Below are 26,996 nucleotides of genomic sequence, written 5' to 3' on the forward strand. Positions count from 1 at the left end.
AGAGCGAAGCGCAAACGTGCTTTTCACAGTTCGTGGTGCCGGTTGGGCTCAGATTAATTCCTGTGGAACTAGGCGGGGTTTTTGCTAGAACGTTAGGTCGTTTTCTTCTATTTTTTAATGACTACATTTCAATCCGAAGGTTCCAGAGGGAACGTGCTTCCCTTTATTTCTGGGAGGTATTTCTTTCCAAAATATATTTAGAGAAAACTGATGTCATTGTGGGAGAAAATAAAGCAGGAATTCAAGTCCAAACTCCTGCCTTTTTAATTGATCTGTGCTGCTTTATTTCTAGTCAGCCCAGCTTCCCTGTAGCTGCTCGAAGAGCCGTTTCTAATGTGTTAATTCCAAGATTTGTTTTCAGAATCTAGATTTATTTGGTTCTATTTATATATATACATGCTACCTTTTTGTAACATAAGGTACCAGCAATATAAAACAGTGATAAGAGATACAATAAATGGAAATCCATATTAACAACCTTGTTATTTTGAAAGCCATGAAGAGCGTTGCCGCCTTCCCTACCTTTTATTTTGGATGAGCTCTTACCCCATAATGCTCAAAACCAGCGTCTTATTTTAAATCCAGCTCCAGGATTTGTAATCTGAGTAATTTTGGAAAGGTACGTTATGAAATACGTGAATTTGTAGAATAATGACCAGATGAAAATGTTGATGCCAAAGTCTCTGTTCTGTCAACTCTTCTATTGATCAGCACATGGAGTTTCTGTTGTGATTGTCACCGTATTTCTATGAAAATATCACAGATGATATTTGGGGCCGCTCATAAATAAATGGGTGGATGGCCATTTTTTAGCCTTTAGGATGCATCTGGATCCAGCATTATCTGCATTTTCTTTCTCATTAAAGAAGTCGTGCAGAGTTTATGGCTGCGTCAGTTTAACGCTTTCAGTCATTTTTCCTTTTTAAAAGACCTGGGTTTGCTGATTTTTTTAATCTTATTGACAACTCTGTATTTGTGGCGGGTAGTTAATCCATTTCTGTACCCCATTTTCCTTGCTATTTCCTCCAAAATTTCCCCTGCAATGAACACATTGTGTTTTCCGGAGCTCTCGCTGCAGCAATATGCAAAATGACTGGAATGCCGCATTTCAATCACGGGCACGTTTGAGCTACACGTGGCTCTTTGCCACAGACGTTGCCTCCTGCCTTTGATTTAGTTCCAACAAGCCATTGTTACTTATTTCTCCAATTTTCCTTTGGTAATAGTCTAAATGAAGCCGCGGTTTCCCTGCCCACCTGGCGCATTGTGTTTCTTGGGGAACGCGTCTCTCCGGGCAGAAAAGCCAAGTTAAGTGGAGTGTACGTAAGAATTCGTGATTAAAATTAACAAATCCAAAGGCTTTAATGACCGTTTATGTCCTGGATGATGGAGGGAAAAGGATTTTCTGAATCCTATGCTGGCGAGATGCGGCACACGTCAAAGTGTCTGTTCTGTTTAGGGACAATCTAATGTGTTTAGCCCTTTGATCTCAATTTTGTATGAAAATTCAGCTGGGCAAAAAACACGTGGTGAAAACACTCTTTTGTATTCTAACAGAAAATTCCGACGTTCCGTTCAGTTGTCGCGCGGCTTTAGGGCTGTGACTTTACAGTCGTGCCAACTATTTTGGCTTCCTGGGTGCTGGATTTGCCGGCTCGGCCCATATCGTTCCATTGTTGTCATCTTTCCTGCCCAGTTTGGGTAACTCTGCGGTCTGGGAGGAGTTTTACAGCCCTTCCCATCAAGGTACAGCCTGATTATCTCTCTAGTGGCCCCAGTTATCTGTACATTTCCCTTCATCATTAGGCACATTCTTTCTGTGGTCTTTACATACATGAAAGGGGAAAGCGGCTTTTCCGACTCCTGTTTTTTTGGATGATAATTGCCCTTGCCTAGTTGCTACGTTGCTGTTTTGTCCATCTGTTTGATGGACAGATATCGCTGTTATTCCATGCTTTGCTTGATTTTTCTCCGCTTAGAATTCATTGTGCTCTGATAATTCTATAGGTCTGACAATATTTTGTTACGCTCCGTTCTATTTCAACGCCGTAATGGGACATTTTAGTCATTTGCATTAAGCTGTAGCTCCTATGTGCTGATGGGAGATCCATGAAAGGTATAAAATCCATAGGGAATGGAGTATGGACTGTTTCATGAGCTTAAAATGTTTCCTGTTCCTGTTTGGGCCGTTTTTTAATGGAAGAAAATACCAGGAGTTTTGCGATTAAGAACACATTTCTGCTTATTAGTATCTATAGTTCTGTGCTGTGCTGCTTGGAGGCTGCAGACAGCCCGACAATTCCTTAGATTGCTTCTTTCTCTGTTTTCTTTCCCCAATTTCATCCTCTATAGTAGCCGTAGTGTAAAACCCTCAATGTAATATAATTCTTACCTGTTTCATTGTTAGCAGCTGAACATTTTCATACAGTAGATCAGCTGGATGGTAGGAAAAGCAACTTCTCCTCTCCCCATTGCGTATAATAGAGAAATCGCTCTGGGCAGGGAGCAAAGTGGGAGAATCTGACTTGTTTGTGATGTGAACAAAGACGTTTTTCCCATTTATACACTCTCGGTTTGTCAGATATTTGGGTTTTTCGGAGCGGGTGATCTGTGTGCGGGCAGGACGCTGGAGCTGAGCGCTGCTGGTGGATTGGATCACACACCAAATTAGACAGAAATAGCATTTTAGCATCCCGTCATTTCAGCTGCTGTTATGGCCGAAAACATAGGGGTTTAATTCAAATAACGCCAGATATACTTATTACATTTCTATGTTATTAATTCATATTAATGGGATTTTTTTTTAATGTGAAAAAATGTCAGTTTTGAATTTGCCACCCTCAAATTCAGTCCGTTTGCTCTGAAAGCAAAAGGCGATGATGATGAGTTCGCAATCTCCATGATGTGATCTTTGGGGTTCTTTTATTTTCTTTATGTGTTACCATCGTGTGCTCCCATGACGTATTCTCTAAGACAAACCAGTTCTTTATTTTCATTTTCTTTGGTAATTATTGTATTTTATTTTTTTACTCTCCTAATGAAGAATAAATGACCGAAAAGGAATCCAACCATTCCTGTGCTAAACAAACAGGTCACACGTTCTTTTCCATCATTTGCTCCAAGTCAGTTCAAAGCCGGCTGGGCTGAGGCTTCTTGGCTCTTTTCCTTTGGGATAGTTCCACTAGAATTGGGATGTCTAATACTGCAGGTGAAGGACACCACTGTCTTATACAATATATTAAAAGGAAACGGTCTGTCTATCCCCTTTGTTTCATTTTGGTCATTTCTTCCTTGTCTTTTCCCCATCCTGACACCCACCGGGGTCTCCCCTTGGCTGCCCACAGTGCTGCTCAACTGCTTGTGGATTGGGGACGTTTGGTGGGTTAACACGATGGTGTTTCCTTTGAGCTCCGCGCGGCTCCTCTCCTTTACGGACCCGCGTCCCTGTTTAACAGCCGGGCTCCTGGCTCCCTCCCGCAAACCTCCCGTCTCACCCCCGGCCCTGGCATCTCAACTCTGACATGATTCAGGACTTGCAGGTAAGAAAACTGCATTTCCAGGCGCCTCCTCAATCGCATGAATAGTTGATTAGCTTCTTTTTTTCTGCACAATTCCTCTGGTTTTGAGTGAAACACAAACCTGAGAAGAACATACAAATGGACTCACTTGCTACAGCCTCTAGAAGAGTTGAGGAACGCTGGGGAATTTCACTTGGATTCTCAGTCTTGCCAACATTTGCTTGAGGTTTCTGAGCCACTTGGGAAGAATCCCCAGTCGTTTTGGATCGCCATCTCTTCAGATAACCAGGAAACTTCTGCTTCGTTCTTTCTTTTTCTTCTTAGGCTTTTTCCTCACCTGTTTTTGAGCTCTTTAGGCATTGGGAAAGGTTAGATAAATATCTCTAGGAAAATGATGATAGGTTGGAGTTAAAAGGGGAGGATGGATTTGTGCTCAGCTGCTGTGATCTGCTGCATCCAGCATCGCACAGAGATCAGATTTTTTTGGCTTGGTTTCTATTAGATGATATCCTGTAGAATACTGTAGTTTTCCAAAGTGTAATTCCAGTGTGCTACCAGGCTCCGTTTGACATACATAAAATTCATTATTAGGGATGCTCGATATGCCTCGTGTCGTTTTATGATACGCCTGTTGGGGAATTCCTCTCCTGCTTTTACGTCAGTTGTTACCTTCATCAGCCGCTACTATCAATACTTAGTACTATTTTCCTTTATACTTTTCTGAATCCTTTTCTATCCATGTTAGGCTTAAGACCATAAGGAAAGCACGAGGGTTTATTTTGCCGCTTGTGCCGGACATCACTCGTGACTCCTACACCAACTTTTCACCCGTTTTGAGTTTCCTGAGGATCTTTCTGTTATTTCTCAAGCAATAGTAACCTCTGCTCGTCGGGCTTTTCACACTTTGCTCACAGCTTTGAGGGTCTAATTGTGATATTCAGATTAATTCATCTTTGTCCATTTTCTCGGAGCGTAACGTTCTGAAGTAACCCCGGTGACTTTATTATTATTATGATGTTATTTTTAATCTGCAGTTGTCATAGGGATGGAAAAACCACAAAGCCAAGTGTGGCTTTTCTGAAACTCAGTAAGTTGGGCGAGTTTGCTCTGGATGGAAAACAGAACATTTTCCTCCTCTCCTTTCTTTAGTGATGTATTTGATATCCCAAAACATACCGTAATAATAAGCTCATTGCAACAGGAAGAAATCCAAAGATATTTTGACAAAAATGTCAAAGGTTTTCATGCTGCCACCAAGATTAGTGGTCGTCTCTAACGGTAGCATTGCTATCGTCGTTAGAATAATAAACTTTACCCAATAGTTTTGTGTTTGTGCAAGCAGCCAGCAGAATTCTAAACTAAGAATATTAGGCCTCTGTACAGCTAAAATCTTGATCTTCATTTAAATTTCCTGTTTCAATCTGCGGATTAACGTAACATCTTTCCTAATCCGTGCTGATGAAAGGAGCAGCCTGTAAATTCTAGTAGTAGAAATGGGGTTGTTTGTCATCTGCCTCTCTCAATAGGTGGAGACATCATGTAAACCAGAGGATTAATAAATAAATGAAAGGAAATAATCCCCTAAAAAATAGAAAGTGGCCTTCTTCTACTAATTTATAGAAAAAACATTTTATACAGATTATATTTGATAGTAATACGGCATCAATCCTGCTGTGACAATGTGTGGTTTAGCACAATGGAATGTGAGATGTCTCTGGTTGAAAGAGTTTGAGGAAAGGTAACTCCCCTGCCCTAACAACGTCAGCAGTCGGGACACCCATAACGAAGAGCTTTGCCTAATTACCTCAATTAATATTTGTGGGGCTGATGGGGTGAAGCTGGAAGGGTGCGAACTTAGAGCGATTATGAGAAAAAAACCTTCTAGAAGCAAGATCGGCCTGGAAGAGTTTTCAAAGCCGAACGACGACACCAGAAATTTCCGTCACGTTTTGTTTTTAGTGCAGAGCAGAAACCTCCCGAACTTCTCAGATGCTTAGAGGAATAATCAACTTCTGAACTCCATGACAAATGTGGTTTGTGTATAAATTTAACTGTGAAAACATTTGAGTGGCTTCAAAATGAGAAGGGTGGCAAGCGCATTGGACACAGTGAAACATCACTTGGGATGATTAGCATAGTGGGTACGCAGCCAACGATGTTCCTTCCTCACCCGTGAGATGCAAAGAAATACCTTCAGGAGAGGAAAAATCGGAAGAGATACCAGAAAAAGTGTGAAAGGCTCACCATATTAATCATATTAAAAGCAGATTTGGAGTGTGCTTGTGCAGCCGTGGGTTGTTGTGCAGTGGGTTGTTGAGGAGGGTTTGGTGTTGGAGGCCGGGAGAGGCGGCGCAGGTGGCCGTCAGCCCTCCCGTGCCCTCAGGATTATGTTTTCTGTCAATTCTGAACATTCGGGGTGGTTTTGGCTCCCACGTGACAGGACCCGTTGGAGCCGGGAGGTTCTGGGTGAGATGTCGCACCGAGTCCCCCATACAGGCGACGGTGCCGCCGTCTGACCGGCCCGTCGGACCTGGAATAGTGAACATCTATCATTTCTCTCTTTTCAGACTCCTGCGGAACAGGCCAAAGCGCGATTGCAGCTGGTTCTTGAGGCAGCTGGTAAGTGGTGCTGCTAGCAGTAAAATTATACTGTTCAAATACTTCGATAGTATCAGAAAAACAAAACCTATCAAGAAAGTAACTTTACCCTTTTCTCTCTGGCAAATGCCCAGTCCCTTTCTCCATAGCTCACTTCAGTTTCTGGTTAAGATGAAACTGCTGTGCATCATCATTGGGTCTTAGCAAATCCCTTTGAGGAGATACACAATTTTGGTTTGCTGTTGAGAACCAGCAATCAGCCTTTACGTCTTTGTCCTCGTGCTGCGGCTGCTACCGAGCCTTGATTCTGCCCTCTCAAATATTTGGGTTTGTTTCTTTATTTTTTAGCACTGAACTGAATTAGTCCATGTATATCTTGATTTATTTATTGTAGAGAGCGAGAAGGTCTCCCCGCAGCCCCCCCGTTCTCCAGGCTGAACCCCCCATGGTTTTGGGTTGGTCACCCATCTCCCAACCATGATTTACAAGAGCCGTGCGTGTTTTGTGATGCACTTAAACTCTGAGTGTGAAAACCTTACTGAAGGACTTCACACTGTAGTAGGATTGTGGTAATGATAATAAAGTTATAAATGAATAATGAGCTTTTTATATAACATTATGGGATGTTCTTTATGTACCTGCATTTGTCCTCAGATTATTGAAATGGTGATTTAAAGCTCTAAAGTGGCAGTCTGTGGTGAGGTTTGTAATCCTAATTAATTTCTATATATTATTTTAATGTTTCCCATTAAAACTTTGTCACGCTAAAAGGATAGCTTTCAGTATTTCGTATGCATTGTAATAAATACATATGTGTCTTTAGTTCAGCTTTCAGCTCTCATATATGTATTTTTAAATGATAAACAGCAGTTGCCAAGAAAGACCGTTTTCTATTTTCCCCCTTATGGAAACGTTCTGTTTTAAGGAATACCCCCCCTCTCACATTGCTGGTATTAGTTTCCAAAATGCTCCTAGCCTTTTGTACCGTGTGGCTTCAAATGCATTCATTGTTCTCCACAACTTTTAATAAATCTTTGAGGCATATAATTATAACAGAGATGTGACAGCGCTGACCTAACAAAGCACAGTTTGTGTATACTACTCACATCTATCACACCTCGTTTTTTAATTTAACACCTGGGAAATGTATAAAAGGTATCTATGGGTTGTATATCACCATGACCTGGCTCCCCAAAATTTCCAAAAGCATATAAAAGGTTTATGACAATGTTAAATTTCAATATTCACAGTCGAAGGGTGAAACTTAGATTGAAGCTGCAAGCTGTTCATAACTAACCCAAGAGTTAATCTGTTTGTTCCTCTTACCACCCCAAATACAGCAAGTTCTTTCCTGGCTTTATTTAAGGCTTGGTAATCTGTGAGATCATCCCCCTGCCCTCTCCCTCCCGGTCCTGTATTCAGTCAATTAAATTGAATTTTGATTAAATTGGTGTGAGACGAGTGTTGAAAATGTTAATGATGTTGTTGCAGTATATTCTTGTGTGTTTACCCATTGCAAAATGAACACTTTTTTTCACCTTGAACTGTATTAGATGGTTACTGAGCAGCTTTTCGGGGAGTTGGCAGCCCACAGGTGGATTGTTGGTGCTGTTGTTGCACGATGCTGTGATTGCACTGAACAGAATGGCAATTCCAATCTGCTTTCGGAATGATGAACTAAGCTGTTGTTTGTGTGCGTGGTGCTCGATATGGGATCCATCCCGAACTTGGGAATTAACTGCTAGAATACCTGGCTGTTCATTTTACAGGGATTGCTCCAATCCCACTAAATGGGGAAAAAACCCTGTTTTATTCAAAATGTGTTATCTGTATCTTAATGGTTGCTAATGACACTGTGATCCTCTATGGCCTGGACAACCAGAACAGTTTCACCTTCTGCAGTGGCTCCAAATGACCAACGAGTGTTGGCGAGACCTTTGGGAAGGTCCATTCCCTTTCCTTGCCATTTCCACACCCTTAATATCCCATTTCCCACAATAATCTCACATTTTCTTATAGTCTGTATTCATATATAGCTCATTTCATTCTGAAGGATTCCATATCTTACTATGCCTTGAGAGAATCAAGCTGGAGAAAATTTACTTTCCTTAGCAATTCTTTTGGTTCTTAATATAATGGAAATGCCTTTGGATAAGTGTAATAACACAAACAGAGCAACTAGTACCTGAGTGTGTAATGGGACAGATGTTAACGTGCTTTTGGTAAGAGCAGTCTGGCTTTAAATTCGAGCTTATGGTCGGTTTTGAAGTTTGCCGGCGGCCTTTCCCCGCGGTGCATTTATCTGCTACTTGAGTTTATCATTTGCCATAGCTTCATGATATTTAAATTTAGCTTCTTTCTTTTACTCTCCACATTTCCCTTTTGCTTATCCCCCTGGAATGCTCTGCATTCCGATGTATCTTTGCCAGTGCTGCTCCTGTAGATCGAAGCAGCACATTGAAAAAGAGACTGGGACGCAAGTTTGTTGTGCACGAGTGGCAAAATTGAATGTATGTGCTTTGGACGTTCATTTTGGGAAAATAAATGGCCTGTAAGTAATGACAGAACTTTGCAACAAGTCCCTGCTGAACTGGAGAAGTTAATTTTTATCACATTTGTCTGGTATTACAACGTAGCTCTAATGACTTACAATTAAACATAGATAAGGGATGGTGGCAGGTCTGGGAATACAGCCCCGTCTCCTCTGTCCACCGGAGCTTATTCAGGAGCAATTCTTTGATCAATGTAATTTATCAATATCATTGATAACTCTCTCATATGAAACTGCTCTCAGTACCTGGAACACATAGAGAATTCGGGGCAAACTGCTTTGATGTCAAGGTTTAAGCTCAGGTGCTTTCTTCAAAGGAACAAATACAGATTTGTATGCGATATATATGCTATTTTTTGTTTTAAGAGAAGGCATTTGTGCTGTTGCTTTAGCAAGAGCAGAATGTCTGAGGATATTCTATTTTGTTCAATTTTAAAAGCAGCAAGTCCCAACCTTTCTCCAAGCGTGGGCAGTGTCAGTAAGGAGCTGGTTGCGCTCTGTTCATGTGTATTAGGCTGGTGAAACACACAGCTCGCCTGGTGAAACACAACTAACCTGGTAAAACACACAGCTCACCTGGTGAAACACAACTAACCTGGTAAAACACACAGCTCGCCTGGTGAAACACAACTAACCTGGTAAAATACACAGCTAACCTGGTAAAGCACAACTAACCTGGTAAAACACACAGCTCACCTGGTGAAACACAACTAACCTGGTAAAACACACAGCTCGCCTGGTGAAACACAACTAAACTGGTGAAACACAACTAAACTGGTGAAACACAACTAAACTGGTGAAACACAACTAAACTGGTGAAACACACAGCTAACCTGGTGAAACACAACTAACCTGGTAAAACACACAGCTCACCTGGTGAAACACAACTAACCTGGTAAAACACACAGCTCACCTGGTGAAACACAACTAACCTGGTAAAACACACAGCTAACCTGGTGAAACACAACTAACCTGGTAAAACACACAGCTCACCTGGTGAAACACAACTAACCTGGTAAAACACACAGCTCACCTGGTGAAACACAACTAACCTGGTAAAACACACAGCTAATCTGGTACCACAGCTCGCCCCGCTCTCCGTCCCGGGGCCGCAGACAATGGCATTAGCTACAAAGAGCCACTTGCTAAGGGCTGTGATTTCCAAAAAAGTGTAGATACACAAAGGTTTCGATAGTCTTTGTTTTGCGTTGTTCTTTTTCTGGTGTTTCAGAGCAATATTGACAAGTCAGAGTTTCTTCTCAATCTGAAGATGTTCGTGTGTATCTTTTTTTATTGATTTTTTTTTCCTTCACACCAACCTATTGCCATGGAAATTATGTGGCTTTATCCCTGTGGCTTTTTAAGCAAGAGAAAATGGTATATTGAATAATAATATTATGGATTTACAGAATATAGGTTTGAAAGTATGTCAGCTTTCCAAGTCCTGTTCCAATACAATGGCCATAGTTTTAAAAAGTTAATGATATGTTATTGTGTTCCATTTGCTTTCTTCATCACCAGAGACAGTTGATTTTAGGGGAGGTGGATCCACTGGCCAACTCGTCACCTTTAGCAGGAATTGTTGATATTTAGTATCTTGAGAAAATCTGCTTTCAGAATCTAGTGTAGATATTGAGTCAGGAGATAACAACTGATTCTCTGAAAGACATAAAATAGCAAATAGCAAACCAGACTCTTTTTGATTGGCTTTGTTTTTCCTGGTGCGCTTTGGGGATGGGAATCGCGACTTCTGGTCTCTCATTGTGGAGGCTGGTGCAATCAAATATTCGGCTGTATTGGTGAGGGGAGGAGGGCAAGACGGCTGGTTTTATATTCAGGTAAGATAATGCCGTCTAGAAGTTTTGTCTCCAAGTCCTATGTTCGCACTGGCTTTGCTGCGCGCTTGGTTAAACTTTGTTCTTTGCTGGTGTAGCTTAACGTCAGTATCTTTGTTCTTGTTAGGCAGGGCAATACTTGAAGATACCAAAGCCCTCCACTTTAATTTTTAAGGCAACTGATTTTTGATTTATAAAAACCGTCATTCCATAGAAGTTGTTGGTCTCGGCTATACATTTATATTTGCAAGACTTGATTTACTTCCCCTTCTTAATATCTAGATAAAAGTCTTTCTAGCAGCCCCTAACAATATCGCAGCAACTTGCTCCGGTTGAGCAGATGTTAAGCAGGCAATGGTTGAATGTTAATTTTGAGAGGGTGGGATGTTTAAGCCTATGTGAAGTATGTTGCATGTGGGCCTTCCAGACTTAGCTACAATGCTCCGTCCCTTGGGAGAATTTTAAAGCTAAACCTCTTTCTTTTTGTCACTCTATATGGACTCTCTCAAGTCAGTATAAAGCAGATCATCCCTAGGCTAAAGCTCTTCAGCTTTTGTTATTGGGCTCTGTAGGCCTGTAATTAGGCCTCCTGGCAGGCCTTGCAGGCCGCTTAATGGTCATATGGAGTTTCTATGAGGCAGAGCGGCTTTGTGCAAATCCTGCGTCGGGGATACGTTTATGGGTCACTTCCTACCAGGCCCGGGCTTTGTGCCGCTGCCCCACGGGCTGCCGGGAGCAGATTCCCTTGACCATCCAGTGCTCCGGTTGAGCCGCACAATCTACCCGCCTAATCCCCAGTGTAAACAGAGGATTTAGCTGAGCTTCTGTCACTTACAGTTGCCAAACCACTTGGGTGTCTGTGATTTCTTTCCCAGACTTCATTACGCGCAGAAGATTCGAGCGGAGGTTTTGGTGTTTCCTTGCTCGTATTGCTGATTTTTTGAAGGAAAAAGTTCGCCCCGCGTTGGATCCCACCTTGCTAAAACATACAGGCTTCACAAAAACCTCACATCTTTAAAGGCAGTTAATTTGTGCCATAAATAACTGTGTGGCACCTGTGTTTTGTCATAAAGATTAAAATATGGTTCAAGATTCCAAAATGTAACTGTATTGATAGGAAATGTGAGCAGTTCAACCTATCAATCCGGCTGCCTTTACCACAGAACTCTGGAAGTTTTGCTGTGATAATAAGCAAAAATGTCTTGCGCTCCATATAAAGACGATGACAAAAGGCAATTGATCTGGGTTTTCAAAGGTCTACAGTTGAAATAAGTGACTGATGTATTTTTGGAATCTGCATTTCAATCTATGGCTGAAAGAGCATTCAAGAATAGGGCGTTTTTGTGCAGAGAATTCTTGACAGTTTATTTAGGGGAAAGTTCAGAACTGAGACACTAATAGGACATTAGCAATATGTGGTAAAAACTGATGAATACAAATCATGAGCATTTAACATTTATCTGATCTGCTCGGCAGCAATTCTGGATATTGGATAGTTAACTCATTATCTTCAAATTATACTATCAGATTGCTCCCTTTAATTTTGCACCATGCATCTTTATTACATTTTACTTATTCCTTGAAGAGAAAATCAGTAAATACAACAAGTACTTTGGCCTTAGCTCTTGTAAAAATGCAAGATACTTATTGCATTATTATTTTTTATAAATCTACCAATTATAGCACCATGTTATTGGGGAGAAAAATCCTAATTTGCTCTCAGTGCCTGATAACGAAATAGTCAGATATTCTCTACTTTCTGGTGTCGAAATGGCTCATAACAGATGTGGCTGAAAGGACCACATACGTAGACTGTATGATTTTAGTCTGGTGGAACTAATAGGATCACTTGCTACTTCACAGGTTCTTGCTTTTCTTTTACTTTAATAAAAACTGTTTAGTTAAATAGAATGGCCTCTATTTTGCTCTTTTCTAGCTATGCAAAGTAGTAAAGCAGGCAGGTGGCAACAAGTATGAGAAATTTGGGTTTGTTGGTGCGTATTTTTGAATGCCCAATTTATAAAAATTCATGGATTTCTCTTTTTGATTCCGGTTTTCTTTGGATTTTGCTGGTTTGTGTTTGCTCCACTGAAAACGCGATGGCCTTATGTTGGCTTGGTAATTATGCAAACCACGTTAGGAGGGCGGGTAACGTGTTGGTGTATATACACAAAGGATAATACATAAAATATTTCACCTGTTTAAAGGAAATGTAAAAATAGCTTTAAAAATAATTCTTTCCCTATAAATTGTAAGAGTTTGAATTTAAAACAAGCTTAAAAGTTGCTTTCAGGCACAGGATCAGGACCCTGGGGTTCGTTATACCACAGGCGACGATATAGCGTGTTGTAATTACTGAAGATTAAATTTGTATCATGCTCTTGTACTGAGGACAAGCTGTTAAAACGTTAGAAACAAACACGTAACGGGGGATTAAGAGAAGTTTTAAGTTCATGAAGCTCCCTTTGCAAGGTTGTCCAGAAATCTTTTCATGTTTTCGGAGATAAATCTGAGGAGACGCTCTCATTGCCATTGCTGCTGTGCTTTCAGCTGCAAGCATTAATTGCTTATAGGCCGAGAAATTGCCATTTCTCTTCTTTCTACCTTGTAATTGTTCGTTTCAGTTCTCTTTCCATGTTAAGTCTTCGGTTTATGGCGGAGGTTTGGTCAGGAGGAGAAGGTTTTGCTGGTTGGCCTCTGGATTCCTGGTGTGATACAGATAACGGGAAGATGAGACTAGACCTTGAGAGGGAAACGAAGAGGAGGGTGGGTGGAGGAAGAATAATTGTTGTGAATATACACACATGAGCATAGCGATCACAATACACCCTGGTGACAGCTTTTCTCCAATCCTAAGGTAGTTATTATCTATTTATTTGCTCATGGTAGCATTCAGAATTGACTGGTACCGGGCTGGGCGAGCACAGGCGTGGGTGTCGTGTTTGGGCCGGCAGTGTGACCAAGAGTTTGGTTAAATGTGGTTAGTACTGAACAGGTTGTTCATCGCTGGTTAACGCAGGAAATAAATAAAAGCGTGAAACAGTAGCGTCTTGCGTTTGCATAGTACATCCGTCTGCTGTAGGTCCTTCTTGAAGGTGGAAGAGTTTACTCTGTTCTTGAAAACTAGCTAATTTAGGAAACTCGTCTAATTATGGAGTTAGTGAGCTCAGTTTCTAGGTCAACTGCTGATTTCTACTTAGCAGATTTTTATGTCAAAAACCATTTAGTTGCTGACGTTGGCAGAGAGAACACTATTGGTCAAACTCTGAGCGCTAGAAGAATTAAATTATTTGTTTTTAAATCAAGAAAAGGTATTTTGGAAGAAATTTATGGTAGCTAATTTTTACATTTAGTGTTTGCTGAGAACCGCGGGTATTTCAAGACTGAATTTTGGGAAGATGCAGAAGGTATTTGAACTCAGCCGGGCGGTCCGTGCCATTGAGCTTCATGCCGTGCAGCTTGTGCAGCTGGGTGTTCAATGCATTTCTTCACACGTTACGTGCACCCAACTTGTTGGCAAAGCCACACAACCTCATCAGGGTACCAGAACAATAATACTTTCTAAATGCAAAGCGGTGACTCCATACAAAAGTCATTACCCCAAGTAATTATTTTTTAACGTATTAACGGTCCTGTCCTTACAGAGTGTGTGATTCGGAAGTGCAGCTGTTTGTGGCATTGGTGAGCAAACTAAAAGCTTGATTCATCAATAATTACCTCAGTAATTAATTCAATTTTATTTTCATGATTGCTGAAAAAATAGAGAATGTTAATTAAATTTGGGTAGAGAAGAAAAAGGTGTTTGAAACAAAGTAATTTCCTTTTGCCATTTATAATGGCATTGAATTGGTGTCCAAAAGCCTTTCACTTTGTGAACCTCTTGTAGATCCTTACAAGAAATTACTAAAAAATGCTTTGAACCATTTTTGTATTTTGCTTCTGGTTTAAGAAGGGAATGGGTAGTTGATAATGTAGCGATGCTATCATGTAAAACAGGCTACAAGAAGACTTTACAGCAACTTTATTAGTTAATGAACATTAATTGCCTTTAGAAATAATCTAAAGCTTTTAGAATTTGGGGTTTTTTGTTAGATTTTTATCTGAGACCTATTTTTGTGGTACCAAGAAACAAACGTATCTCAGGCTTCCATTATAACTAATGGGTTGCCAGTAATATTGTACCATATGGTATACATGATTTTGATGCAAATATGTGCACTAATTATGTGCAGATGAATCTTTCAGTCCTGCTATTGATCTTCAGTCAAAGACAATTTTTCAGTTAGCTTAAGTTTTATATCAATTCATATTTAGCAACTTTGCCCAGTAATTTAATTATACACCGTTTTGGCTGCAGGAACCATATGTGGTTGTGCGGCCGGTTTCTGCTGAAGCGCCTTTGGGGAAACGTTACATCTTAATATTGACAGCAAAATATTAGTTTCTCCTATTTTATGGCAGTGTACCCTGCAAATCTTTGGATGTGAACCACCCTTTGGTTTGGGTTTCCTACAAGTGAAACTGGAGCCTGTTTGGCTGGATTGTTTAGTGTGAATGCCCAGAAAAAGGCTTTAAAGTGCTGGGTCTGCTCGGCGGCTCCGGCTGGTGGGCACCGATGACGTGGTTCAATGGTTAAGGCCTCGCTATCTAATTTCCAGACGTGAAGTGTGCCAGAATCGCTCCCCGAAGGGAGAAATAAGAAAGAAATAAGAAATGAAATGCCACTGCTTCTTCTCGTCATTGCAATGGTGTGTCACCTGGAGTATTGTGTTCAGTTCTGGGCCCCTCAGCTCAGGAAAGAGATTGAAGTGCTGGAGCGGGTCCAGAGAAGAGCAACAAGACTGGGGAAGGGACTGGAACACAAGCCCTATGGGGAGAGGCTGAGGGAGCTGGGCTTGTTTAGTCTGGAGAAGAGGAGGCTTAGAGGTGAGCTCAGCACTCTCTAGAACTACCTGAAGGGCAGTTCTAGCCAGGTGGGGATTGGGCTCTTCTCCAGGCAGTCAGCAATAGGACAAGGGGCCATGGGCTTCAACTCTGCCAGGGGACATTTAGGCTGGAGATGAGAAAGCAATTCTTTGCAGAGAGAGTGGTCAGGCATTGGAATGGCTGCCCAGGGAGGTGCTGGACTCGCCGGCCCTGGAGGTTTTTAAACTGAGCTTGGACATGGCACTTAGTGCCGTGATCTAGTCAATGGTCTGGAGTTGGACCAAGGGTTGGACTGGATGATCTCTGAGGGCTTTTCCAACCCAGTCCGTTCTGTGATTCTGTGTGTGTGATTCTCTTGTGTGGAGTTAATTATAGATCTTCCTCACACCCCAGCTGATAGGCATTGCCAAGGCACCTGTAATTAATAGATAAAGATTAATCCTCCCCATCTCTCAGTGGGTTTTAGATCACGGTGCCCTTTTGAGACACAGCGGTGGTGTCAATGACTTGCCAATGGTCACAGGTCACCTGTGTCCAAGACCTTGGTCCCGTGTGTGCCCATGTCATCCGCATTTCCTTCGCTGAGATTAGAACTTGTAATTAGTCATTAGTGCCCTATTTGCTGTTCTTTTTCATCTGGGAGGGAACGTTGCTCTGGATTCACAGTGTGGCCGCCCAGCACCTGGAGATCCTGCTTCGTGCCTACGTGATCTTGGTGTAAATCATATATATTAATTTTTTTGCTTAAAGCAAGAGTAGTATTTAATGTGGGTAATAAAATTCTTGTTTTACAGTTATCGAAAGCAAATTTATCACGACTTTATTAAATATGGAGGACTAAGTGTGCCATTTTCTCCAAGCGGTTTGGTTTGCTCGTGTAGTCTTTGTTGACCCAAATGAACAAAATTAGAACAAACAATCTCCGAGTCATTTGTAATCAAGAGCTGATTAATGGAGTTTGGTTTCATAGCCATTATTCATTCAAGAACACCTGATATCTTTCCCATAAACAAATTGTGTTTGTCCAAATTAAGAAATTAAATGAAGCATTTGATGAGTTTATGATTGACCCTTCTAACTCAGAGCCCATTACTCAATGTCGTTATCACACAAAACTGTTTGACTAATGTGCTGTCTGACGAAGCGCGTGGATTTATGATGATTTCTGATTAATGCGCACGGCAAGCCAAACCCTTCGATTGTAATAATTTCCTGATTTTCATTTCAGCGGTCGCTGAAGATTCTCATCTGTGATGAAATGCATCGGTGTCCCATTAGATTTAGAGATGATTAGGAGGTGTCGACTGAATAAATCTTAAAATATAGTAATGGATGGTTTGCAAAGATTCTTTTTTGTCCTGCCCCGCAGTGCTGCAGTTGTGTGGCCTTTTTATCAGGGTTGTCGTTTAATAGCAAATTTTGTGGGACTTGGGAGAAATTCTCATACTTATGGGACTACCAGGAATAATTTCTATTAAAATATGCGTTTTTGGTTGTCTTTTGTAATGTTCATACTTCTTTCCTTTATGAAATGTTAATACCTGTGTTTAAAAAGAAGGAGGTATTGAGGCGAGTGTTTGGTTACTTTGAGATGTTTTTATATGATGCTCTATTTTCCCTATAAGAATGCTCTTGGAAAGCAGACTAAGATCAACTTGTGTGCTAGTAAGATGGCTTTATCTTTTGAAATACTATTCTTTTGACAGATTTTTTTTTCAGTTTTAGATAACTAAAATGTATTTTTAAAAAATTTTGCTTCTTAAAATGTAATTAATATGAGCTCTGTCCAAAAGGGCAGATCGAGGGTGGGTCTGCTCATTCCAAAGAAATGGTTCTGAGACTGAGTAATCCAGCTCCAGTCTCCCGCCTGCTCCAAGCAGTATATTACGGGTATGGATACCTTTATCTAAAGGCAAATGAGTATTTTCCCCTTTCAAAAAAGCATCTGCCAACCAGAAGCCTCTGAGCACTGCGCATGGGAACAACTGACGAGAGCATTCAGAGAGACGAGTAAATAGCAATCTCCCAAATACCTGATGAATGAACTTACATTAAGTGCCTAGAGCTGTATCTGCCTGGAGCATTTCAAACTGCCCCTTCCTTGGCTGGTGTTTTGTGGTGTAGGGAGACCTGAAAACCCACCAGCAATCGTCTTTTCATCCTAAACCAAAGTGTGGAAGGTGCAAGTTAAAGTGGTGCCCAGGATGCTTTTAGGAACAGTTATAACCTCATGATAAAGCAGTAGAGACGGTGTTTATTATTTACTCAAACAACATATTGGCAGATATAAACTATATATATACATGCACACAGATATATGTGTATGTTTTAGCCACTTTTTTTAAAATGAAGAGCCGGACTTTGATTTAACCCGCTTCCAAATGCGAATCAATACGCAACAAGTTCATCCTGAATTAAGTTTGCAGACGGCGGTTTCCGCTGTGTCGCCACAAGCTCGTTAAGGAATCGCGCTGTGACACGTGGGAAAGGGCGAAATGGTGTCCGAAGGAAAGGCGAGAGTGATGCAGACTTGTGTCCTTTGCCAGATCCCTTGTGTTGATTACACAAGCGTTTCCCAACACGGCTAACGTGAGCGATCAAACTGGGTCAGATCTTCTCTTTAATTCCCTTTCTATCGCTTCTCCCTATGTGTAATTTATTATTTAAGATTTCTGGGCAGGCTTCTTTGTTTAAGCCATCATGTATCCCTTCACGTTGTTAAATAGCCAATGAAACAACCAAATCAGTGTTGTCTTGGAGGATTTGAGCACTTGATGCTGTTGATCTTAAGCCCTTGGAGAGTCTTCTCTGCAAACTGTTACTGATTTTATAACGATGAGTCTCCTTGAGCGAGATGAGATCGTGATTCCATTGCTAGCAACTCAAGGCAAAAAAACCAACATGAAGGGAAGATTCTGTTGTGGATTTCTCAGTTCTGTATGAAATCTAAGGGTTATTCACCTTTGGGGTGTAAAAGAGCTGGTGTGGTGTGAGCGGAGCGGCCGAGCGCAGGTCTGGGCAGGGATGGAGCTGCGGTCGGGTCGTTAAGCACAGTCAGTGGAGATGGAGTTGCTGTGACCATCGAGTAACCCCCACGTGCTTCTTTGTGTCTGTAGTGGCCACATTGGGGACAAACTTGCTCCTCAGTTTATTTTTCTTGTTCTGTTCTTGGCAGATGGGAGGGACACGGTGGCTCCAATAGTTCTGCTGTTGTAACCATTGAGGAGAGATAATGTTGGAACTAGAGAGATTTTGTGGGGTTTTCCCCACCACTTTCTCGTTGATTTTTGAATTTGCATCTGGTTTGTTTTCATTATCACAAGCATCTTTCTTTGTAGCTGTTGCTGAAGGACAGAGTTCACGTTGTGTTACTTCATTCAAACAATTTATAAAGCATGAAAATGAAAAATTAAACATATGCTTTCTTAACGTATGCATTAAATATATGTATTTTATAAAACGCCTTTAGGCTTTAACATACATTCTGAAAACCCCATTATAGACCATGTTGCAACCTAGACCAGAAATGCGACTCTTTCCATATTCACATCAATGAGTATCGAGAGCAGCAGATTTACCCGAGGTGATCTGGTTTATTTAAAAGCTGATGGAACAAGCTTATTCTTGCCACTTCTAGCAGCAATAAACGTCCTTTTCTGAATGAAGCCGCGGTGTTTCTGCATTGCCGGCACCAATTAGTTGCCATTGGGGCTCTCTCGGTGGCCCGGGCGGCTGCACCTCGTCTGTGCCTTTAAGCCGCACGTTATTGACGGTTTATTCCGAGCACCAGCTGATAAACCGAGCCGTGCTCCTCGGCAGATAAATTCACAGCATCCAGCTGTTTGTAGGTGATTATGCAGGGCTGCAACAAAATAAAGCCTAAAGCATCGTATTAGCGGAGCCGTTTATATGGGTGCTAATACACTTTGAATAAAACCCTCAATTACTAAGCACTTTTGAGTCCTGACAAGACAGTCCCATGACATTAATGGTGTCTTTATAACCTTTTTAACTTCTTGTTTCTCTGACAGAGCACTACAATAACAGCCATGGGTTTGCCCGTGGCAAGCAAAACCTCATTTTGAGAGGATAATAAGTATTTACTATTTAGATAGCCGGCAATAAAATTTCTCTGAATGAGATTTTACTGAGAAAATACAAACTGATTCAATTACTTTCTTTAATGGACTGGTGAAGCATGTAATAATAGTTTGTTGAAGCAGCAAGTCTCATGTTTGGCGCTTTGTGTGTGTGTGTGTGTGTGTGTGTGTGTGTGTGTGTGTGAAAATAGAAGCCAATTCTTATTTCCAAGTAGAAATGTTTGTAGGCCAGGCTTTCCGTGCAAGTCACAAGATATAAAATGGATCATAATCTCCAACGTTGACAGGCAGGATTACAGTTGCAAAGAGTGTTGGGGACCCCTAAATATCCTTACAGAGAATCAGTATCATCTGGCACTAGAGTACGTGCAGAAACATGTGGAATGTGGTGGCTTATATCTTATAAATGGGTATTTCTTGGAAAAGCGTGTAGCGTGTGCTGCTTCTCATATCGCATGTGGTAGAACAGAAGTGCTTGAGGAGCTGGGTGTGAAGAGCCGTGCTCTTCACAGGTGATGTGGGATACTTATGAGATGAAGAAAATAGCCATGTACCAGAACGCATTGAGTTATTGAAAATATTTGGCTTTATTATATTTCGGAACAAATAATGTCCTGTTGAATAAAGGCAGAAAAAGGAACCACGGAAAGATGATGCTGCAAGCAGTGAGGGAGATGTGTGCTGGGAAAACGGACTTACAAACACCTCCATTTGAACTGAAATGAGCTGCCCGACTGTGGGTATTAAACAGGGACGATCATCCCAACTCCTGGTTTTTAAGTCTGTATCAATGACAGTTTCTCAAGCGATGGGAACCAAGACGCTCAGTACAAAGTTTGGAAAAGCAGAGATATGCGGGTATATAGCAGATCACCGATTTCCCCATTTTCATTGCCAGTTAGAGAATTCCTTGTTGTAGCTATGATAACATTTATCGAAATGGGACCCAGAGTATCATATTTAATATTTCTGAATACGCGTAGCCTGCGAACACCAGTTTACAGGAGTTGGTGGTCTGTGAAACCTCTGGCTCTGATGTGGCTTTTTCCGCCCCCCAGCATTTTCTAATTCCAGAAAATCTGTTTTCTTGGCGTTGGGAAACACCAGGAGTACCACCTAACGTTATTAGTAGAGCACTAGAAGACGAAAGAGGCGAGTATTTACTTTCCTTTGTATGGAGCTGCCGTGATGTACAAATTCATAACCTACGCTGTATTTGATCAGAAAAAACAAAACCCAAACAAAAAACCCACAAAACCCAACCAACCAAAAACCAAAACCACACTAAAACCCCCAAACTTTTGCTTTCCCCAGCCCAATAACTCCCTTGAAATGTGTTTTTATACAGCATAGCTCATACAATACTGCACAGGCTTATAAATGGCAATCTCCCTTTTTTGGACGTACTGATGGCTGTATCGATTTGCCATCAAATTTAACTTAGGCGATAGTTCTGAATCACTGCACTCGCTTTTTAAAGTGTTAAAAAGTGACAGGTGGTTGTTTATGGAACTTGGGAGGGTAGAGGGACAAAGCGGAGAAGATTTTGTGCGGACGTGGGCTGGATCCTGCCCTCGGAGGTTTATTTAAGCCCAGCCTTAGAAAGCCGAGGTGCAACCTTAGGGCTGGTTTTACAGGCAGCACCGGCTCCTGCACAGCCTGACAAATGCTGTTAATTTTATTAGCTTAACGACCCGCAGTTTGCAGCCGCGGTGTCCTTGGGGAATGGGGCTTTGGCCACTGGCACCAACAGCCGCGCAAATGAGCCCAACGTGCTCACAGACGAACACAAAACTCTAAAGAATGAGTTGGAACGACTAGAATTGTGCAGAGCAATTCGTATCCTCCGCAGTCAACGTAACGTGCTTGATGTTATCAAAGTGTCGGATTTTCTCAACAGCTACAGTATCAGTGTATTTCAACACAAAAATCCCCATCGCGACACTTGGTGCTTCCCAATTTATTAGTTTTTAGGGTGTTTAACCGTACCTTATGTATTTGGCACATGCAGGCATTACTTTAAGTATCTCTAGTTTGAATTTTTCTTTCTTAAAATGAGATATTTTAATTATGATTGTAATTATTATTATTATTCCCTTTGGCTCGGGAGCCTGCCTGTCCGGGCAGAGCTTTACACCGAGACAGAGGAACAGATTGAAGCGGTTTCAGGGCTGTAAATCCCCTGGTAAATTGGCCTTTTCAGGGCTGTGCCGAACAACAGGTTGGTGCCATTTGGGCATTAGCGAGGGAAGCGCCGGGGGGAATAGGGAATGAATGGGGGGGACGGGCAGCGCGGGGCCAAGCCCTCTAGAGGAGGTTTGAAAGGACAAAGTTGGGGGATTAATCATCATTTATGATCTGATTTGTGTGTAATTGAGCCTGGTAATAGGAAACATCCACGTTTGCACTGCAAACTTACAAAAAAATTCAAAATACTTAGGCTTTTTATTATAACGTCGTGAGTATTTTCTCATTATGCATGAAATATGCATATAGGAATATATGCTGTATGCAGATATATTTAAGCATGATAAGTTACTAGCTGAAGAAACTTCTTACTTGATATCAAGGTAAAGAATTCCTTATGCTTCCACAGTAAGGTTCTTTTTTATTGAAAGGGGTCTAAAATCAACCCCCAACTTCACTATTCATTTAAGCTTCTTTAATATGTTTATTAGTCTTGGTTAAAGAAGTGGATGCGCGCTGCTTGTTTATGGGTTTGGGTTTTAATTTACTTATTTAGCCGGTAGCAAAGTAGCTAATGTTACTCCATTGAAGGAAAATATTTAAATTCTGTGTGTGCCGTAGCAAGAAATCAATAGTAATTTCAGGAATTATAAAGCTGATGTGAGATTAAAACCATTAAACCGACCTGTTAGCCTCTCAGCCCCTCCCTCAGAGCTTTTAATTTTCTGTTTAGAAGGGGTTTCGGGATCAATATGAAGATCTGTTGCTAATATCATATTTAATTAGAGTAATCAAACGCGGTGCTCAGAGCTCGCCACCTGCCAGGGGGGTCCCGAGCCCGCCGAGCAGCTTGTGGCGGGTCTTTCTTGCTTGTCCACGGGCGCTAATCTGGGCAGGGTCCCCACGGGGCGACTCCTCGGCCCTTTCATGGATTTTGATGGGGCTGGGGGGCGGCGGGCGCTCCCCGAACGCCGCTGATCAATGATTTCCTTTCAGCGCTCGTGTAATTAAAGAGCTCGAGCCGGCTCGCGCTGCGTTGTCTCCAAACGCTGTTATTGCGGAGACTGGGAGTGGGTCGATGGGCGCAAGGAACACGCGAGGCCAGAGGCGCGAGGAACACGCGGGACCCACGGGGCCTTCCTCCTTCTTTTAAATAATGAACCACCGGTGGGTTGTTCCCTATTTTTATCGTGCGGACTCAAACCAAGCCTAGTGTGGTTATTGATTGCGTTAAAGGAGCTGAAATTGAGTACTGTCAGAAAATAGCGATTAAAGCAGTTAAATGTATTTTTCAGGGGTATTTGTTACTCTGGTTGTAACATACCTATGAATTTTAACAATAACCTTAGAATTATATTATCTCGAAAGGAGTTACGATGAAAGCCTAAAAACAAGCTATGATTTTTTTAAAATTGTGTATAGGTAGACATAATCTAAAAGAGAAATATTACACATTATCGGAGCATCGTCTTGGACAACAATGACGACATGAAGCTGCCTGTGATAGAGGCACAAGAAACTTTGCACACGGAACGATGCCGTGTCGGACTCGGGAATAGTCCCATGTGGGTTCCAGTCTTGTTTATCTCATGTAACTATTATTTGCCGTCCTCTCATCAAGAAAAGAGCAGTTAAAAACAAAAGGTAAGAGTAGGATCTATTCCCCGTATTCTGTCGAGGTATTTAGCAGCCCTACGTTGTTCAGAAGACCCCGCGCTCCCCCAGGACATGCCCACCCCCTGTAAATCCTCAGGACTTGTCATAGAATATACATCTCTGCCCTGGGGAGACCCGTCATCAGGACCAAAACCCTGATACTTTTCCCTTTCTTATAATGGGAGGCTGTTCCTAAAAGTGTGGCGTGAGATGAGGCTGAGCTAAGAAGCGAGTTTGGATGCTATACAGTGCATACTGGCCGGCTGTGCATTCCCCCACGATCAGCTGCTTGTGCAACTGCATGGAGTTTTAATTTGATTTTTCATCATTCTTTTAAATGTTGTTCTTTGATATATTACACGGAATCTAACTTAGAGTAAGAACCGATGAGCTTGGTCTGTAGCCGAGGCAATTGAGCTATTATTTCTAAAATCTGTCGCTGAAGTGTTTTGAGAAGGGTCCTGGGAACCCATGTTCTCCAGCCCGCAGTGTCTGGCTGCTGGAGATACCAAAGCGCCAGCTCTGGACGTGCACTTTTCATTCCTTAGGGCCATTGCTTCATCATGATTTTCTGTGTCAACTTACAGTCTTGAAGCACACACGTTGAGCGCCTTCCAAAAGAGGTTAATTCACAAGTTGGGGTTAATTTGCAAGTTGGGGTTAATTCACGAGTTTTGGTCCCCGTACTCCAGCCATTCCCGTGGACCAGTTTTCCTCTAACTGGAGCAAAGCCCTTGAAACCTGTGCAGGGTCTTGGGCACTGTCCTCTACTTTATGGATTCACTCTTTTTGTGCCACATTATTTCCCGCTGTAGACATGGCCTGAGTCCCATCGGTTTTCATAGAAGGTCACCTCAAGTTTTACCTGCAGTGATTTCTCTGTCCTACCAGAAGCTACGAGAAGGCTGCCGAGCAGTGCAATTAAGGAGCATGAATTAGCACATTTGAAAGAACAGGTATTATAGAAAGGATATACAGACGTCACCTGGGTGGACGTATAAGTTCAGGGCAGTGTTCTTCTTGCCAGATGATGGGCGCCGGGACTCGGTGGGGTTGCACTGATGCAAGTTCAGCAATACGTTCCCACTCCTTATCGTTGTAGTTACGTGCTGTTAAACGTGTACTGAGGTTTTAGTATCTCAAATTATTTACATTTTCTAAGAGTGAGGGCACTGCGCTGGCAAAGCAGCCTGTGCAGAGCTCCGGTGGGGAGAGAACCCTGCCGGGAAGTGAAATCCAATAAGAGAAAGTTGGTGGATTCTCTGGAGTTGAATAAGGCTCCTTATTTATTACTTTGTTATGGCTCTATACAAATATATAGATGCACATATGTCTGTGCTAAAATTATGCTGTCCAGACTTATGAGAGCCAGTTGGAATCTCTCAAGGTTGCGGATGATAAGTGTAAATGCGTGTGTATATTATCAGGTACGTGCCCTTGGAGGTGACTTTCTCACTGGTGACAAATCTTGTGTAAATCCTCTCCTACAAGTCAGTTGATTTTGAGTCTCTGACTTTTCTATTTTCCCGTTTATTCTAATGATTTTTAACAGAAGCTTTAAAAACAAGCATTTAATTGAAATACATTAAGAGATACAATACATCTCTAAAACGTTTGATACCCCCAATTCCTTTCTGAATTATTTAAGCAATGCTGCAGCAAACTGTTTATTGGGTGTGTAGTTTTCTTTTAATGCAGCTATTGAATTCAAACCCACACAGCCTCTGGTGTCATTGCAGGAGTGATCTGCTGTGCATAGTGAAGATAAATTGTGTGTTTTCAGCAGCATTTCTTCATCTTCATCGGTTAATCTGGAATGAAATTTTACAGTCAGCCACTGAATATTTAAGCAATATATTTACCCCTTTTATCCCCGGGGGAATATTTAATAATGCCGTGTGCAGCAAATGATTATAGTAGTTAATGACACAAGCTCAGAATGTATAGTTGCCCATAATTTCTTGCCACGGGGGCGAGTTTGGCGGCGTTGGGCTGCGCTCGGTGCGCCGGGCGCTCAAGGCTGGGCCGCGGAATTGAGTGAGTGCGCGTTGGCACCGGCAATAAGTCTCCCCCACAAATCTTTCCTGGACACACGCTCCCCCTTTTGGTGCCAGATGTCAAGTTCTTTTGGGCGCCTGTCGTATGATCCTGCAGTTAACACGCAGTAAATCCTGCGGCTTTTCTCTGCCTGAAACCACCAGTTTTCCATCTCGGCGTTTCCCCATTTTCCAATACCCCCTGTCACTATTTTTATGAATCTTTCTTATTAACACTATTTATGATAACACTCGAGAACAGTTTGTTCTTTAATGGTGTCTTGGTGTTTGTAGACTTACAGTAGTTTGGGTTTTTTTTAGTTAATTTTTGATCCTTTTTTATTTTCCATTGCTTCACAAAGGTTTTTTCATTAACATCATGGCAAAAGTGGAAAGTGATCATGAGGAGACTGAACAAAGTTCCTTCTTTCCTCAAAAATCCTCTAAAATGCTTCCTGCTTCTTGCACTATTATTTGTATATTATAATTAATAATTTGCATTGAATCGTACTTTTGTAACTGTAATTACAATTCTAATGTTATGCTTAGAAGTTAATTCAATTTGATATGGCCGTGTTTGGTACAAATAACTTGTTATATGGTGCTGTCTGGATGCACCGTGACCATTTTTCCCATAGAGCTTTCAGCGTAAGAAATTTGTGCTCCCTCTTGTTTGCTACCGACGTCGTTCTTCTCTAACACCTTTCCTGTTATTCAAGGCATTTAATAATATGCTCAAGTTCTAACCATGGTTGAATAGTCTCTGTGAAGTTGAATGGGCTCCTAATATTCTTAAATTTAAGCACAAAAATTCAGATACAGCCAAAGAAGCCAGAGTACGTGTTCTCCGGGTAGAAGGAATAATCCTTGATTATTCCAGCCTTTGGTTTTTGGAATAATCTTGTAACTCCAGAATCTGTTAAAGCATTATCTTCGTCATTTGGGGCACGTGTGGCAACGCCTGGAATTAAAAAATGCAGAGTCTTCTACAGCGCCAGCCATTAATAACTAGAATTAAACCACCGTGAATAACTTACTTCTTCCTTCAATGGAACTTCATTGCAAATAAAGGAGCAAGGAGAGAAATTGAAACTGGTTTTCAACAACCGCGGTTAAGCAGCATTTCTTCAGTGTCTTCATTCACCTCCGTAGCTGCATCTTTGGTTACAAGGTTTAGTTTCTGAAGGTGGAAATTTGAGTGAGCTTTGGGGCTCCAGCGTTGTTAACTGCAGTTTAAATTGGGCCGGCTCTAGCAAAGTCCCTTTGGCCGTGCCTCCAGCAAAGCGGTTGTATAAATGAGAAGTAATAACGGGAAATGATCTTACAGGCTGTGCTGAGGTTTAGATCTTCGTGTGGTGGAAGAAGTTGGAGAGTTGGACGTTATCAGTCGTTGTCTTTGAGACACAAACAAGTGTTGTCTTTTAGTTATTACTGATTTTATTCTTCAATAGGAAACCCAACATTTCTCTTATTCTGTCAGTAAGTGGTTCTGAGAGAAAGACACGGAGAAGGTACAAAGCTGGTGCATTTTCCATCTCGAAAGCCCAAGAGTCATTTTCTCATGGGTCGGTGGTGTTTCCATCACCCGC

At 41.7% G+C, this 26,996-nt stretch overlaps 1 protein-coding gene across 1 annotated transcript in view; it reads left to right on the forward strand.

Moving 5' to 3' along the window:
- RSRC1 (arginine and serine rich coiled-coil 1) overlaps positions 1 to 26,996 on the forward strand; it is a 133,572-nt gene that overhangs the window by 69,257 nt on the left and 37,319 nt on the right. The window contains exon 7 of the mRNA XM_065073225.1: positions 6,086 to 6,137. Coding sequence (XP_064929297.1) covers positions 6,086 to 6,137 — 52 coding nt within the window. The remainder of the gene's footprint in view (positions 1 to 6,085; positions 6,138 to 26,996) is intronic.

This window comes from Columba livia, chromosome 9 (genome assembly GCF_036013475.1).
Source record: "Columba livia isolate bColLiv1 breed racing homer chromosome 9, bColLiv1.pat.W.v2, whole genome shotgun sequence".
NCBI classification, from domain to species: Eukaryota; Metazoa; Chordata; class Aves; order Columbiformes; family Columbidae; genus Columba; species Columba livia.